General features: G+C 31.7%; 3 protein-coding genes across 3 annotated transcripts; 2 read left to right on the top strand and 1 right to left on the bottom strand.

Annotated features, from left to right (window-relative positions):
• The first annotated feature begins 5,567 nt into the window (after positions 1-5,567).
• Positions 5,568-9,029, top strand: LOC17888721 (endoribonuclease YBEY, chloroplastic). The gene is made up of 12 exons (XM_006295631.2): positions 5,568-5,971; positions 6,063-6,314; positions 6,400-6,495; positions 6,804-6,981; positions 7,076-7,144; positions 7,229-7,329; positions 7,476-7,568; positions 7,651-7,722; positions 7,975-8,094; positions 8,185-8,235; positions 8,324-8,512; positions 8,690-9,029. The coding sequence occupies exons 1-12, from the start codon at positions 5,606-5,608 to the stop codon at positions 8,855-8,857; spliced, it is 1,755 nt and encodes a 584-aa protein (XP_006295693.1). The 5' UTR covers positions 5,568-5,605; the 3' UTR covers positions 8,858-9,029.
• Positions 9,030-9,126: 97 nt separating this feature from the next.
• LOC17890338 (serine/threonine-protein kinase Aurora-2) lies at positions 9,127-11,534 on the bottom strand. The gene is made up of 9 exons (XM_006294705.2): positions 11,418-11,534; positions 10,773-10,880; positions 10,521-10,667; positions 10,323-10,418; positions 10,106-10,201; positions 9,917-10,013; positions 9,710-9,827; positions 9,540-9,612; positions 9,127-9,448 (listed from the first exon to the last, which is right to left on the bottom strand). The coding sequence occupies exons 1-9, from the start codon at positions 11,445-11,447 to the stop codon at positions 9,347-9,349; spliced, it is 867 nt and encodes a 288-aa protein (XP_006294767.2). The 5' UTR covers positions 11,448-11,534; the 3' UTR covers positions 9,127-9,346.
• Positions 11,535-14,274: 2,740 nt separating this feature from the next.
• Positions 14,275-15,194, top strand: LOC17888015 (oleosin 1). The gene has a single exon (XM_006295652.2). The coding sequence runs from the start codon at positions 14,570-14,572 to the stop codon at positions 15,020-15,022; it is 453 nt and encodes a 150-aa protein (XP_006295714.1). The 5' UTR covers positions 14,275-14,569; the 3' UTR covers positions 15,023-15,194.
• Positions 15,195-16,812: the final 1,618 nt, after the last annotated feature.

Here is a 16,812-nt window from a genome sequence, read left to right on the forward strand (position 1 = left end):
CATTAAAAAAACTTGAAAAATTTTTTATTCCCAGTTTTTGGTCATGTCTATGAACTCGTGTTTCCTTAAGATGTATTGGTGTAAGATAAGTTCTTATATCAATCTTTTCGTCGCATGGAACCTTCCAGTAGAAAGACAAATACAAATACAAATTAGAAATAACTCAAATAGTGAATAAGAGAAATTAGAAAACTAAATTGAATTGTTATGCAGTCTGAGACGAATTCATACACATGTGGCTGGTTTGGAATCGAGCAAACGCCATTGTGATTTTTTAACGTTCCAAACAAACTTCTTAGACTACTTACAATTGCTTGTTTTAAAAAAAAAAATCAACAGTTTAATAGCTTACAATGGTTTGTTACTTTGTTGAAAAAATAGAGAAGCTGAGGTGGATTCATCAGGTGGATTCATCAGTGTTGAATTAATTCAACCGTTGAATGGGTTAGAAAGTGGGGACAAACATGACATGTGTCATTTACTAATTGGTTGAAATAATTATTATAAATTAAGATATAAATAAATATATGTGTTATTTTTCTATTGGTTGTAGAGATTTTTGTTTTGTTTTTTCCACCAAATTATTGTAGTTCATTTATACTTTAGTAAATTTAATTTAAAATTTATTTTTATTATATGAAAATTTATCATTTTTTGTACTCTATAAAAAGAGACTTGTTTCATTTGATTTGGACACCGGAAAAAAAACTTCATTATGCGTGCTAGATCTGAGTTACGTGATTCAAACGTACATCATGAGTTGCAAGCAGATTTAGTAAAACACATATGGGCAAAATTTGGTAATTAAGTTATGTGTGATTTAAAAGCTTTATGTGTGATTTAAAGCTTTATTGTTTTTGAATTGAATTTATTGTACTAATTAAGTTATTTGTTTTTTATTGTGTGATTTAAAAGCTTGATTGTTTTTGAATTAAGTTGATTGTACTGGTTAAGTTTGTGTGTTTTAATATATCGTGTGTTTATTAATCTATATATATATATAAAGTTAGCTTTTTCTCTCTTCTCATGATGCCACCTAAGCATCCACCTAAGCCACATTTTTGTTTAAACATTAAAATAAATTTAAAACATTCATTTAGTGCATATTTATATTACTTATTTAATTAATAGAAAGTTTATATAAATAAAAATAAATTATGTAAAAAAATGAAATGTTAAAATAAGAAAAACAATACTTTATTTTTTTATTAGTGGTAATAATATAATTCAACTTTCATTTTAAATTGATCATAATTTAATATTTTAAATATGTTACTGAGTTTTAGAATGGAAGTAAAATTTAAATTTATGGTAGACTAAAACAACATTTATGTAATTGTATATATAAAATTATAAAGAGGAAAAATAAAATGAAAGTGAAATATTAGTTTATAACATGATCAAAAAGAAAAAAAATGATATTTCATAAATTGAATCAAATGCTTTTAATCCAAATTTGAGTATTGAAAGATAATAATTAAAGAGAAAATAATTATAATATTTTTGAAAATCAATTAAAAAATAATAAAATATCACAATATGAATAAAAAATCAACGAAACAAAATTATAAACCTCCCGCGCGGAGCGCGGGTCAACTGCTAGTATATTATATTTCATTTTACGTTTTATGTAACTTAATTTTTTTTCATAATGGATATCTATATATTTTGTATATTATATAAAAAAATTAAGAATATGAAATAAGAAACAACCTTTAACTCTTAACTATTTTTATTTAATAATATTAGCGAATCGTTATTAATATATAATCATATAAACAAAAAATATAAATAAAATTAAAATATATGAAATAAAAAAAGTGGGGTCAAGTGTTGAATTTTATTAAACAAAACCATTGTAAAGGTTAAATTAAAATAGGTGTTGAATTATTAGGTGGAAGTGAGAGAAGATGATGTGGAATGAAAAAGGGGGTGTTGAATAAACAAACCAATGTAGATAGTCTTAGGCTCCTCAATGTGTAAGTACAACGAAGTAAAACTATTGTTTAGATTTGAATTCTTTCATGATGCAAAATTACTCATTTTGAAAAAATAACAAATCATTTTAAATTGACCAAAAAACTTTGATTGTGGCTCCTAAAAGAGCAGGTGTATTAATAACAAATGAAATATTTCGGGTTTTTGGAGTAGCTTAAATGATGGCAGTTGTAAATAATATATGTAAATATATATTACTTAAACGATAGGTAAAAAAATTAGAGTAAAATTAGATTGTAAATTGTAAATTTATAGATGCTAATTGTGCAATTTTTGTGAGGAGCATTGTGAGAGTGTCACATCAGCTTATGCTCAAAAAAATGATTCTCTATTAATATATTGAGATATTCATGATGATGCAAATACTGCATAAGATTAACTTATAATTGACTAACTTACTGAGTTTTTTTTAATAGTTTGAAAACATAATTTTTAGAACTAGTTTATATAACTTACATTTTTTTTTCTGAATTTTGTTCTTTATAATTAATTTATATAATTTATTATCAATAATTATTTAATACGAAACAAGATCATAATCAGAAGCAAGTTTGCAAATCCACAAAGGCAGAATACTATGTTTGTTGCACCATTCTTCTTCTTAAGTGTCGAATCCAGTACTATGAAGATTTTAAAAGTAATTGTACCCCCAATGGATTTCTTTACAACAAGGGAGTTTGTGTTCTCTGGACCGGCAATCTCATAATTATCTATATGATACTCACGAAAGTTAATCAATAATTTTTTTTTTGTTAATCAATAATTATGTTATAGAAGAAGTGTATGTTTGGACGAGAGGAATTTTTTTTTAATTATGTTGTTTATTTAAGACCTAAGACAATATGTTTAAACTTTAATGTCTTATGATTAGTTTTTTCTTCTTCTTTAAAGTTATCATGGGGAGTAAGACTAAGTACTAATAAAATTTAACTAGATATGTTTTAGCATTCTTTTTCTTTATCATTCAGATTGTGTTTTAAATATATGTATAATGAGTCAAATTAATCAATTCAAAAGTAAAAAAAAAAAACAGAAAAAGAAAATGATAGGTAAGGAGAAAGTTGTTGGTTTACAAAAAAAAATAAGTATGGAAAAAGTTGTCATCAAAATAAAGTATTGATTTGGGTCATGAACCAATATTACACAATATTCATGATGATGCAAATATTTCATAAGATTAACTTACAATTGACTAACTTATTAAGTATTTTGTTCTATTTTGAAACTGTTTTTTTTAGAACTAGTTTATATAATTTTTAATTAATCTCTATATTAGTAAAAGAGGAGTACATTTAGCATTTCCGGGTCGGGTTTTTTTTTTAAATAACCCGAAATCTAATTGTTGGATCCTCAACGAAACGGGTTAACCAACGTATACGGATTTTGCCACATGCCAAATTAATTGCAACTTATTTGTTTAAAAACGAAATATTTGAAAACCTTTGCAATCAAGTTAGGCGGATCATATTTGGAAATTCTATAAACTAGGATATAACAATAAATAGGTAAGATTAGAATTACTTGTGCGTATATTTCCAAATGACAACCAAAAATCTCCAATCCCGAACAAATACTCGAAATTAATTAATATACTTATTTTCCTAATTTATTCCTTTACGAGTAGTAATTTTGTTAAGTAAATATTAGCCATTTAATAACGATAATTACGGACATAATATTCCCTCTTACCAATACCTAATTGTGCGTCTCTAAGTTTTACTATATAAACAATGGTACTCGACTATGTAAAATAACCTAACATTATACTCTTTCGTCTTTCTCTAATTTAAAAACTCTTTGGAAATGGCTACTAATACGTACCGTCATCACTGATTTGCTTAGCATCAAACCAGATATATTGTCCACTCTTGGAAGCAGAACACCCTCTACTCTGGCGAGACCCTCGAAATGGTGTTAGCAGACGTATCCGTAAGTTATACTTCTTCATATTCATATATGGAACTCTTACTTTTCCTAAAACTTTTTGCTAATGCTTTCTTCTTCTTCGTAGGGAACTCTCATTGATGCTACTATCAAGAGAGACCAGACGCCGATTCAGATTATATCAGTGCGCAAGAAGCACGCCGCTTCATGATTTACGTCCATACCAAAATGATGATCGGTAAGTTCATATTTTGATTAGAAAAAGACTTGGGAAGTTTACATAAATGTTTGTGCATGACTTACTTGATGACCCATTTGAAGTTGACGATGAGTATATTATCATTGGGTCTGCTAACATCAACCAGAGGTCAATGGATGGTGCAAGGAACTCTGAGATAGCAATGCTAGGCTACAATCTGATATAACGTTTCTTAAGCTCTTTGCTTACGAATCTTTCTTTAATGTACATATTCTATATAATAGTTATTACGTGATGTTGTGAGGGAGTATTTTTTGTCAATTGATTCTAAGAGCTTAGACCATTTCATTGGACGTGGATGCTAATACCCGCTACTTTATAATTTTAGAGAACCAGTATCATACTTACTCAGAGTTAATATAACAGCAAAAGTCTTTGTGTTTTTTTTAGTGATCAATAAGATAATTTTAAAAAACCATCTGAATATTTCAAAAGAACTTTACTTCACATTTGAAATTAGTTAATAGTAATATTAACTATTTGGATAGCTATGACTTATATATACTTATGAACATATCTTTTTAGAAAATCATCGTTTTATTTTTCTCCCTTTACTAATATAGAGATATCATTCCCCACTTGTGTCAAAAAAAAAAGATATCATTCCCCAATCCCCACTACACACTTTCACTATCCTTTTAAACACCAATTACTATATATATATGTTTATTTGATAAAAGTTTACCAATTTTTTATAATTTATTATAGTATTATATTATCAAACAATAATATTCCGATAACATTCCCCCGCGCTGTAGCGCGGGTCCGAACCTAGTATATTTTTATATTTACAATCATTTTTAACAACTAATAAGTAATTGTTGAATTTTCTGAATTTTTTTTTCTATTTCGAAAATATTCTGGTTCTTTACAAATTACAACTAATTTATTATCAATAATTATTTGACACATGTTAAAATCGCTACTCGATAAAATTGACGCGTATCACGATATCATGAGTTAGAAACTTTTGAAATCTAAGTTTTGTATGTTTTGACATCATATAGTTTAAACCATTATAAGCCACCTGGTTTGGTCCAATTGCACTAAAAATATCACTACGGTTCATAAAAAAATGCACAATCTCGGTTTAAATTTAAATAATCTCGGTTCGATTTAGTTTGTATCGCCCAATTTCGGTTTGGATTTGAATGATTTCGGTTAAATTTAATTTGTATCGCCCAATTTCGGTTTGGATTTGAATGATCTCGGTTCGATTTAATTTGTATCGCCCAACCAATAACAGTTTCGGATTTGAATAATCTCGGTTCGATTTAATTTGTATCGCCCAACCAATTTCGGTTTCGTATTTGAATCATCTCGGTTCGATTTAATTTGTATCGCCCAACCAATTTCGGTTTCGTATTTGAATCATCTCGGTTCGATTTAATTTGTATCGCCCAACCAAACCTTAAAGCATAATTGCAGAAACGCCTTCTTCTTCCTTCGCCTTCGTCTTCTCCAATGCTCTCTCGTGTTTCCCCAATCCTCCGCTATAACCGTCTCTGCTCTGCAGGAGCGCGTGAAATGCCACGCGCCACCCTCCTTCTCCTTCAGCCCAACTCTTTACTCTCTTCCCCGAGAACTGCTCTTGTAAACCGTCTCGATGTTTCTTCTTCATCGGAGTTTTCTTCGATGTTCCGTCGGAGATTCCACGCTTTACGCACCACCGGAGGAGAATCGAAGATTCCGAAGCCAGCAGGTCGGGTTTTTGCGGAGAGGAGAGAGTATAGGAAGATGAGGAGAAGAGCTCCAAAGAAGAAACAGGAATTGGAGCTTAGTGTTAGTATCTGTATCGAGGAACAGCTTCCTGATGATATTGAGATTCAGGTTTGAATATGATAAGCTTTGGTTTGTTCAATTAGTTCCATTGTAGTAGTTGTGTTTGTTTTGGATCCTTATCAAATTTCAATCAATGTAGAATATTGCGGAGATGCTTCGCCTCAATGTACCTATGGCAATGAAGTTGGCTTTTAATGGTTTGAAAGATTCCAAGTATAAAACGAGAGAGACTGATATAGAAGATCTTGGTGGGTATGAAACTGTTGATTTATCGGTCATGCTTTGCAATGATGACTTCATTTGTAAACTTAATAAAGAGTGGAGAGGTGAAGATCATGCTACTGATGTGCTTTCCATGTCACAACATGTCCCTGAGCTGAAGCTTCCAGTAGTAAGAGTTTTTTTTTTAATTAACTTACTGGTTTTAACAGTGTGGTTCCAAATGGTTATACTTAGTATGGTCATTCTTTGTGTAGCTTATGATGGGAGATATCGTCATTTCTGTTGAGACAGCTGCAAGGCAGGCTGCAGAGAGAGGGCACAGTCTTCTTGATGAGATACGCATTCTTGTGGTAGGTTAATAGTGGTAGGACTTAGAAAAAATATGTTACGGACTTACTGTTGAACTAAAGCATAGAAGTAAAATGTGGAATTTCTTAGGTGTGTTTTTGGATTTTTCACCGTGTAAATAAGAACTACTAAGAGTTTTGTGTAGGTACCTTAGATTTTTCTTGTGCTTAGAAGTATAATTCTGGAAGATATAAGGACAGGAGCCAATCTTGGTTTTTAATCAAACAATAGTTTTATATGAATCTAGGTTTTTAATCAAACAATAGTTTCTTGTGCTTCTTTTTGCTGACACCTTAATGTTTTTTTTAAGATCCATGGGTTGCTACACCTACTAGGCTTTGATCATGAGATCAGCGATGAGGCTGAGAAAGAAATGGAGGAGGAGGAGGAGCTGTTGCTAAAGAGCCTTGGCTGGAAAGGAAAAGGACTCATTCAGAGTGCATATGACATTGAAAAAACAGTTAAACCCCAGCCGGAGAAATTAGATGGTATTATTCTTGTGTCTACTTGTTAGCAGCACTCTTCAATAAGGATACTATCTTCTTGTTATTCTAAAATAAACTTACAGACTACTGTTAAAAGACAGGAAGGAAGGGGATGGCCTAAGATTGTACAAACCAAAGTTCTCCTATTTATTCTGTGATATGGATGGTATGGTTACTAATTGAACAATGTATAATTGTTGCTTTCAGTTTTCTATTCATTCTAATGGGATTTTGATGTGAACGCTACTAGGCACACTGCTTAACAGTAAAAGTCAGATTTCGGAGGCAAATGCAAATGCTTTAAAAGAAGCCTTGCGGAAGGGACTTAAAGTCGTCATAGCTACAGGGAAGGTGAAAAGACAGTAGTTTTACAGTGACTTTAAGATTAGACTGTCCTTTTATCTGTCCAAATATTTCTTCTCTTATTATCTGTTATTTGTCTTTCGTTGAGATGTTATAAAGATGGGATCTGTTCCTAAACTTATCTATTATCACAGTCCCGCCCAGGTGCGATCAGAATCTTGAAGACGGCTGATCTTACTGGATCAGATGGCATTGTCTCAGAGTCCTCTCCAGGCGTTTTTGTTCAGGTATCCTACTTTCTCTAATATCAGAGAACTAGTGAGGTTCACCAATATCGATGTAGTCTCACTAATATCCGTTTATTTACAGGGTTTACTTGTCTATGGTAGACAGGGGAAAGAAGTGTACAGAGGAAACTTGGACAGAGATGTCTGCAGAGAGGTATATCCATTTAGATTTAGACTACAACTACCAGCACAGACTTAATTCTCACGTCTTCGGCTTAGTTTACAACATGCATATAATTCTGGATCCCAGTCTCTTTGCATCATAGTTCTCTACTATGTGAAGCAGCAAAAGACTAGTTCATGAGCTACAATAGCCTTCAACTTATTATCTCTGTGCATCGTGCTTGAATAACTGGGTTCTAGAAATTATATTTCATACATACTAATTTGGATTTGTAATATGCAGACGTGTCTTTATTCTTTGGAGCATCGAATTCCTCTCATTGCTTTCTGCCAGGATCGCTGCTTGACATTGTTTGACCACCCGCTTGTCGACTCTCTTCACACAATTTATAACGAGCCAAAGGTAGGTTAATGAAACTGTTACTCTCTCTCCCCTTATAGCTATGATTTTTATCAGCTTCTTGCATAAATCTCTACATGTTTTGTGTAACAGGCTGAAATCATGTCGTCCGTTGATCAACTTATCGCTGAATCTGACATTCAGGTAATTCCCGGAGTCAGAACTTAGGTTTTACGTTCTTAAATTTGTCTAAGCCAGAGTATTGATGTTTGGTTCTCTTGTATATCCAAAGAAAGTGATATTTATGGACACAACCGAGGGCGTCTCATCTGTTATCCGTCCGTATTGGTCAGAAGCTACAGGAGACCGTGCTAATGTTGTTCAAGCTCAATCAGACATGCTAGAAATCGTCCCACCAGGAACCTCCAAAGGGAATGGTGTAAAAATGTTACTCAATCATTTGGGTGTTTCACCGGATGAGGTATGATCTAGCATATTTTATTAACATCTGTAGAAAATCAAGTACGGTATAGTGGTCAAGACAAATAAAAATTGAATATCCACATCCTCAACTCAAGCTTCCTAGACTCCTTTACTAGACATATTTGTTCAAAGCTTAGATAATTGATGAAGCAAAAACCGGATTTTTCTGTAACAGATAATGGCGATTGGAGATGGAGAAAATGACATAGAGATGCTGGAACTGGCCTCATGGGGAGTTGCTATGAGCAATGGTGCAGAAAAGACAAAGGCTGTGGCTGATGTGATTGGTGTGAGCAATGACGAAGACGGTGTTGCGGATGCCATCTACCGCTACGCCTTCTGAGACTTCACCACCATATTTACTTACAAGATACACAAAATTAGATTTTTGAGGTTAAGTAGGCATTATTCTTCTTCATTGTCTTATACTCTTATAGATGAAAATGTTCATTCTTGTCTCAATCACCCACCTTTTAAAGGAAAATGATTTATTGCAGAGCGCCTCTTGTTGTTCTGTCCAAGTTCCTTAATTATACACGGTGTAATCCAATCAATTAAAGAATAAGTTCTAAAACTAAGATTAGTGCCCCGACCAATGCACAAAAGCTTGTGTAACTTCAAAATATTTCTTTGAAAGTGATATAAGATTCGAAACTAATTGGTGTCAAGTTACACGAATCTTGTTGCTATAGAAACTTTGTCGAAGAATACAGTACAAATACTATGCAACACAGCTAGATTCTATATAGACTATGAATTTGTCAGATTCTTTTTTAGTAATTGGTGCCAAGAATGCAGTCTTTTCTAATCTGCATGGAAGAGCATGAAGTCTTCAACCTCTGTATAGGGCTGACGGATCTGCGTTTTGCACAATCCATGGGTGCTCAAGAAGCTTGTGCAAGGCCAACCGTTTACTAGACTCCTTAACCAGCATCTGTATGAATCAGTAAATGCGAAAAAATCAGAGATTCACTCTTCAAATGCAGAAAAGCTTAAGAGAGTTTATAAGGTATGAGAGTATGAACCTGGCTAATCAGGTCTTTTGCATGTGAAGACACAATAGGTTTGGGAGGGAACTTGAGATCCACTTGGACAATCCTGCATCATTGTAGAAAAAGAAATTTTTTTTCATTTCTTTAGTGTAAATAACCACAGCATCATACTAATCCTATCCTAAGCTTCACGAACAGTTTACCTTTTGTATGTCTCTGAATGCTCCCTGGCCTCAAAAGGAGGAACACCATAAAGAAATTCATAGCAGAGAATTCCTAGGCTCCATATATCGACACTTGCATCGTGTTCTACACTTTCCACTGAAGATCCAAAAGCAGAGAAAGTCAATTAGCTGGGAGCAGAAGTCTCTGATATAAAAAAAAAAACACAGTGGAGAGGTTTTACTTACCCATCTCAGGTGGAAGGTAATCCAGAGTGCCACACATGGTCCTTCTACGGTTGAATGTGTGCACAGACCATCCAAAATCTGCAATCTTTAGCTCACCCTGATAATATATATCGATGAATACATTAATATTTAAGCTAACTTCAATCACATGGCATTGATGGAAAATGAGAAGCAGCTACGTTTTGTTACCTGAGCACCAATCAATAGATTCTCTGGCTTTATATCTCTGTGTATTACGTGCTTTCCATGGCAATAGATGAGCGCTCTTGCCAATGATGCAACATACTGCCACAACAAAATTAAAGGATTTGAGCTCTTACTAGTCTACAAGAAGTGTAAACAAAAAAAGACAACAGAGAGATTCAGATTCAGAGGCAAGGGTAAGGTCAATAACACTAGGACTCACAGTTGCTGCTCGACGTTCGCTGAAGTACTTGCATTTTTGTAGCTCTTTATAAAGCTCACCTCTAGCTGCATACTCTAAAATCAAATACACTCTTTTCTGCAAATAAAGGTATTCCAAAAACTGTTATTATCACAAAGACAAACATTGTAAATGTCAACAAGAAGGTTCTTAAAAACACAAAAAAAAAAAATACAACACCTGATCATAGAAGTAACCATAGAGCCTTAGAATATTAGGATGCCGAAGATGTGACTGAATCTCAACTTCTCTTCGAAGCTGGTGCTCAACTTGAGATTGTTGAAGCTGCGTCTTGAAAAGAACCTTTAAAGCCACAATGTGATTGCTCTGTTTCAAAAATGTGCATATAAGAAAAGACAATCAAAATCACAACATCTCCAAACAAATCTGTTGTAAAATAACTCAAAAACAAAAATTTGTCTGAACACTAACCCGCTTCTCTCTTGCTAGATAAACATGGCCAAACTTTCCTCTACCAAGAGGCTTCCCAACGTCGAAATCGCTTGTAGTCCATCTCTTTTGTGCAGCCTCTAACGCCGCCTGACACAATCCCACAAAGATAACAATCCAATCAACTCTCAGAAATGCTTAACCAAGACAATATTTAATCAATGCAAAGAAACCAATCTATCTTGAATCACATCTCCAAAATTTGAACCAAGTTTTCACAATCCAATTCTTTTGCTAATCTAAAATTGAAATTTCCCAGAAACAAAGATCTATCCTTTGAATCCAATTATTATCAGGAAATGTCGATAAAATCAGAAATCTGAAATCTCTAAACCCTAATCCTCGGATTTGTCAATAAATCTCGCTAAATCCAACAACCAGATAGTGAAATTACACGAAATCTTCAAAATCTCTCCAAACAATTATTTCTCAAAATCAAACAGAGAAGATCGAATTTAAACGGAAACAAGATTATTTCATTAAATCAAGCAACCCAATCGATAATCCCAAAAAAAAACGAACAAGGAAGTAACACGAGAGATAGATAATGATCAAAAAAACCCTAAAATTGAAACAAATTCGGCAAATAAGAACCTAAAAAGGGAATCATGAGATTCGAATTCTTACGTTTTGGTGCGTCTCTGTAGAGATCCCCATTGGAAAGAGATCGATTGAGCCAAGATAGCGAGAGAGAACGAAGAAGAAAGAGAGAAGAGAGAAGAGAGAGAGAGAGCGAATGAGATTTGGATCCAATGGAGAAATTTAAAAAGAGAGGAGACAATACAAAACGTTAACCAGGAAACGCAGCAACGGTCGAATCCAGATACTGCCACGTGTTAATATATCTGCATCGTAAGTTTTGTTTTCAAAATTTGTCTCTCTATAGGCCCATATATTAAGCCCATTGTTTCGCAGGCTGACTAAATCAACATAAAAATGATATCAATAAAAATTTTAAAAAAGTAAATTTCAGGTTTTATTACAATTTCGTAACTATAGTTTTTTTCAGCAAAACTCATTTTTCGTAAATTATATAAAATACATATTTTAAATAAATTTTTACGCATACATTATTAATTATTTTAGTTTAAAATTTGAATGGGTTAATCCAAAATAATTTCAGAATATGTTTTTATCATGTTTAAAATATGAAATTTATATCTAACTAAAACCAAATATATGAGGTTTGATTTACAAATTTCATTTTTTTATTCAGAATAGACATTTTAATCAATTCATCATGAATTTATTATTGTTTTATTACTTCAAAACACTTTTTTGGGATCTAAGTGTGGTTTTGTGGTTTCCTAGACTTTTTGTTTTCTTATTAAACCTAACTAAAATCCAACTGAATTTCAAGCAAACAAAATTAGACAACATTTCCACTAAACTGAAGTCAACATAAGAAAACTCTGATAGGGGATCAATGCACATCTTTCGAACATATGCACACTCCTTAATGCCTCCCAAATGATGTTTGAACATACTAGATCAACACACTGTTATAGAAATGTCTGTTTAAAGTCAGAAGATCAATGGTAATTATAGTCTTCATGTCGCTGATAAACTTCTTGACTTTCTTAGTGACTATGGTGAATGTGGTTGGATGAAAAAAAACGGCCATGTAAAATTAACAAAAGAAACTTTAGTTAACTTTGCCTATACGAATTAATGAAAATTTTTTGTCTACTTGTTTACTTCCTTTTTCTTAACAAGAAAAAACACTGATTTACTTTCCTACCATGTATTTGAATGGTAGTTTGAATTATCTTATTTGAAAGGTTTCGATACGTGAAAAAAAAAACCTGGGACGTATCGCGAACGTATTGTCAAACTCTTTCAGATATGAATCTAGAAAAAACCCTTTTAGTAAATACCTAAAACAGTAACGAATTTTATCTTTTCTTACTACTGGAATGGGAATGGAAACCTTCATGAAAAAAAAATTCAATTTTTTTTCAATAAACTTGACACTTAAATTTCAAATTTATTTATAGACGTTACACATATGTAAAAATTTACACACATCTTCTTAAACTTAGTAATTATTGAATATGTACTTTTTTTTGTTTTTCTCATATTTAGCTTATGTTTTGCTTATATTTTCTTATATTTTGCTTAATTTTAATCAGTTCATGTTGATTATTTAAATTATTCTAGTAACTATAATAACATTGATAGATGTGTATATATTTGATATAATTTTATTGAATTAGTCAAATTAAATATCATTGAATTTTTAACAGAAAAATGAAAAGAACAAGAATTTAATTTCCATATCTTAATCTATGTTATAAATAAATTAAATTTTAATAATATATATATATATATTTAATTTCAAAGACCAATTTTTGTTAATTAGTTCTTTTGTTTTCAAAAAGCACGTAAACCTCAAATCTTAAATAAAATAAACATGATATCGATCTTCACATAATTCTATTTGATAAAAATATGTAATGATACAAATATGAAAAAAGAATTTCAAAGAAAATATATAGAGACAAGAAAGATGTAAGAAAAATAACATAACTCTACTTTTACATAATTCTCTATTGGATCAAAAAAAAGTATAATGATACAACTATGAAAAAATGAATAAAGAAAAATTATCTGATAAATAAATTACAATAATTAATTATGTGATTAAAAATGATATAAGAATATGGAGAACATAAACAAACATCCAAAGTAGGCAATGGAGATAGATTTTTCAACTCGTTTTCTGTTTTGCAATGATTGTAATGTAATTGATATTTTTAAATCTCCACTTATACACCTGAAATCTTTTGTATAACCATCAAAAATTTTGTTTTACATATGAGATTTAATTTAAATATAAAAATAAAAAAGAGATATGTATATTTTAGTACGCCTCTAGAGTTAAAAAAATAGAATTTTTATATATATGTATCATACTTTATATAATAAAACTATAACCAAATTGTTACAATGATGTTTTAATTGATTTTCAACTCATATAAAAAACATAAAAATATTTAAGATTAACATGAATATAGTGGACGAAGATGAGAGCGAGAATTGTTACTTATAACTTATAATATGATAATATAAAATAAGAAACTGAGTGAAAATAAATTTTAAATTTTAAATTATATCACAAACCTAAACTTTAGAACTAAGCTCATTTAATTTGATTTCTTTTAATCCATACAATAACAGTAACAAAACAAAGGAAATATATTTAAGATTAGAGATCTAGTGGAAGAGAATAAGATGATTAGAGAAGAAAAAAATTAATAATTATCGGATGAAAGTGACTAAAATTACATTTAAAAAATATTTAATTATGGAAGATATAATTCTAATTTATTATTTACTTAAATATATACATTTTTTTTTTTAAAGCGCCAATATAAAATAGAAAGAGAGTAAAACACTTTACTTCAATTATATGATTTTGGGTCAAATATTTAATTATATGAAGAAACTATTCCAACTTCACAATGATAATACAATCACAAACAAGCCCAAATGATGGGTAGCCCAATAAGCTTCACCACCAATGACAATGAGATCTAATTCGAAACTAAGCATGCACGTGTCACTACCTCACCAAACCAACTCCATGCAAACCTGACACGCCCGCGTAACACTCTTCTCTATTACCTCATCGTCCGACAAGTGTCTTGTCTCGCTTCTCCCTTATAACTCGTTACACCACACAAATCACAAATATACAAAAACACAAAACACAACACTACAATTCATAATCTCTTCAGCAAAAAAAAAAAGCAGATAGAACAAAAGAAAACAAGAAAATGGCTGATCATAATCATCAACAACGTCATCACCAACAACAACAACCAATGTTACGTAACCTCCACGAGTCAGCACCATCGACAAGGCAAGTAGTGAGGTTCCTAACAGCAGCTACGATAGGTCTCTCACTCCTTGTACTCTCAGGACTAACATTAACCGGAACGGTGATCGGTTTGATCGTGGCGACACCGTTGATGGTATTATTCAGCCCGGTGTTGGTTCCGGCGATGATAACGTTGGTTCTTTTAACTGCGGGATTCTTTTTCTCTGGTGGTTGTGGGGTGGCTGCAGCGACGGCTTTGACGTGGATCTATAGGTATGTTACCGGAAAACACCCGATGGGAGCGGATAAAGTGGATTACGCGAGGATGAGGATATCGGAGAAAGCTAAAGAGTTGGGACATTTTGCTCATCCGCTAACACACCAAACCACAACAACAACTAATCATTAAGTAGAGTTACTAATAATGATATGAATCTTGATGTTATATTATAATATCTTTTTATGATTATCTTATCTTACTTGTGTGTGTTTTTTTTGGTACTGTGACCTTTCTTTTGAAAAAAAGATGTATGTGTAATGTTCTTACTTAATTACTTATAGTTTTTATTTTTGTGGCTTAATCGAATCTTTGATTGGCTGATTGGTTTTGGTTCTTCATTTGCTTATTATCATTAGTCATATTCCAATTTTGAGGTTCTTGTTGAGTATAAAATGAGGCTACGTAGAGGTCATCTGCATGTTTTTTCAAATTTTAAATGTTTCCAACTCTTCTACCAATGAACAATTACATTTGTTTTCTTACGTACTATGTTTATATTTCTGTTTCACAGCATCTTTTATATAAAATAAAACTTAGATAAAAAATTTCGTAAAAACACAGGTTAAAATTTGTTTCAATATATTTAATTGAGAAAAATGTTATTTAAATCTCGAACTTATAAATTTTGGCAATTTTAATCTTCGACTCCCACTCCCACTATGGCCATTAAAATTATAGACTTCTTGTTGACGTTATTTTTTAATCACTATAAATATGTCGTCAAATCAAATCCTCTAACAAAGGAGTTAACAACCATTTAGGATCGTTAGTTGATCTCTGTTAAGTCGAAAAATAAGAATCATAAAGACAAACGACGTCGTGCTGCTTTAAACGATATGCCTAAACCCTCAAATCGACGTTGTTGTCCTTGTGATTCTAATTTTTCGACTTAACAAATATTGATTAACGATCCTAAACGGCTGTTAACTCCTCTGTTAGAAAATTTGATTTGACGACATGCTCAATCTAGCTCAGACAACAGAAAATAGTGATTTAAAAATAATGTTAACGAGAAGTCTATGATTTTAATGGCCACAGTGGAAATCGAGAATTAAAATGGCCAAAATTTGAAAGTTTAGGATTTTAATAACATTTTCCCTATTTACATTCCTGTCTCTTAGAAAGAGCATGCATTTGATGCTTCATGTACTGCTCCTTTACACCAAGTATTAGCTGGAGTATATGCTAAGAATCACTAGATCATAATAGTTTCTATGTCAAACAGCATGATCCCAAACATTTAAGCATAAAGTGTATGTTTTTTTGGAGGAGTATAACTCCATTTTCTTTTTGCATTTTGAACCTAATTTATGTTTTCTTAAACATCATTTCTGAAGCTAATTCCAGCTAATTCCATATTTTTCTCTATATGGAACGTGTGTAGTAAAAAGGCGTCGTGATTGTTTATAGAAAAATGATGAAACGAAGAGAATGTCGTGTATCATTTAAGTGCAAAATTGCATAAGTATAAATGGTTGTTATGGCCCAAATACAAGTTTAGTTGCAGAAATTAAAGATATCAGTGAAAGAAAGCATAAAGAAGACATGCTTCGTGCCATTGATGTTGAAACTAGGCCCTTTTCCATTCTAGATGTAGAGTTTATATATAAGTCCATGTTGACCTATATCAACTTATTAAGTATTACTATGAAGAAATATGTGTTGTGGAACTGTCAGATAAAATTATGAAGCTATGATTAACCTTTATGGTGCTCATGTTTATCGTTCCTTATAGGTCTCAAACTATTGAGACAATGAAATATATGCAAAGATCAAAGACAACCAAGAGCACCATTATGCATGTGAGGTGGTGAGGATAAACACTGGTGACAGTTTTAAATCTTATATAAAAGGAAACAACATGATTTATTTCTGTTTAAGTAAACCATTAGTAACCCGAAAAACGCCTAAGAAAGAAA

This window comes from Capsella rubella, unplaced genomic scaffold (assembly GCF_000375325.1).
Source record: "Capsella rubella cultivar Monte Gargano unplaced genomic scaffold, Caprub1_0 scaffold_4, whole genome shotgun sequence".
NCBI lineage: Eukaryota > Viridiplantae > Streptophyta > Magnoliopsida > Brassicales > Brassicaceae > Capsella > Capsella rubella.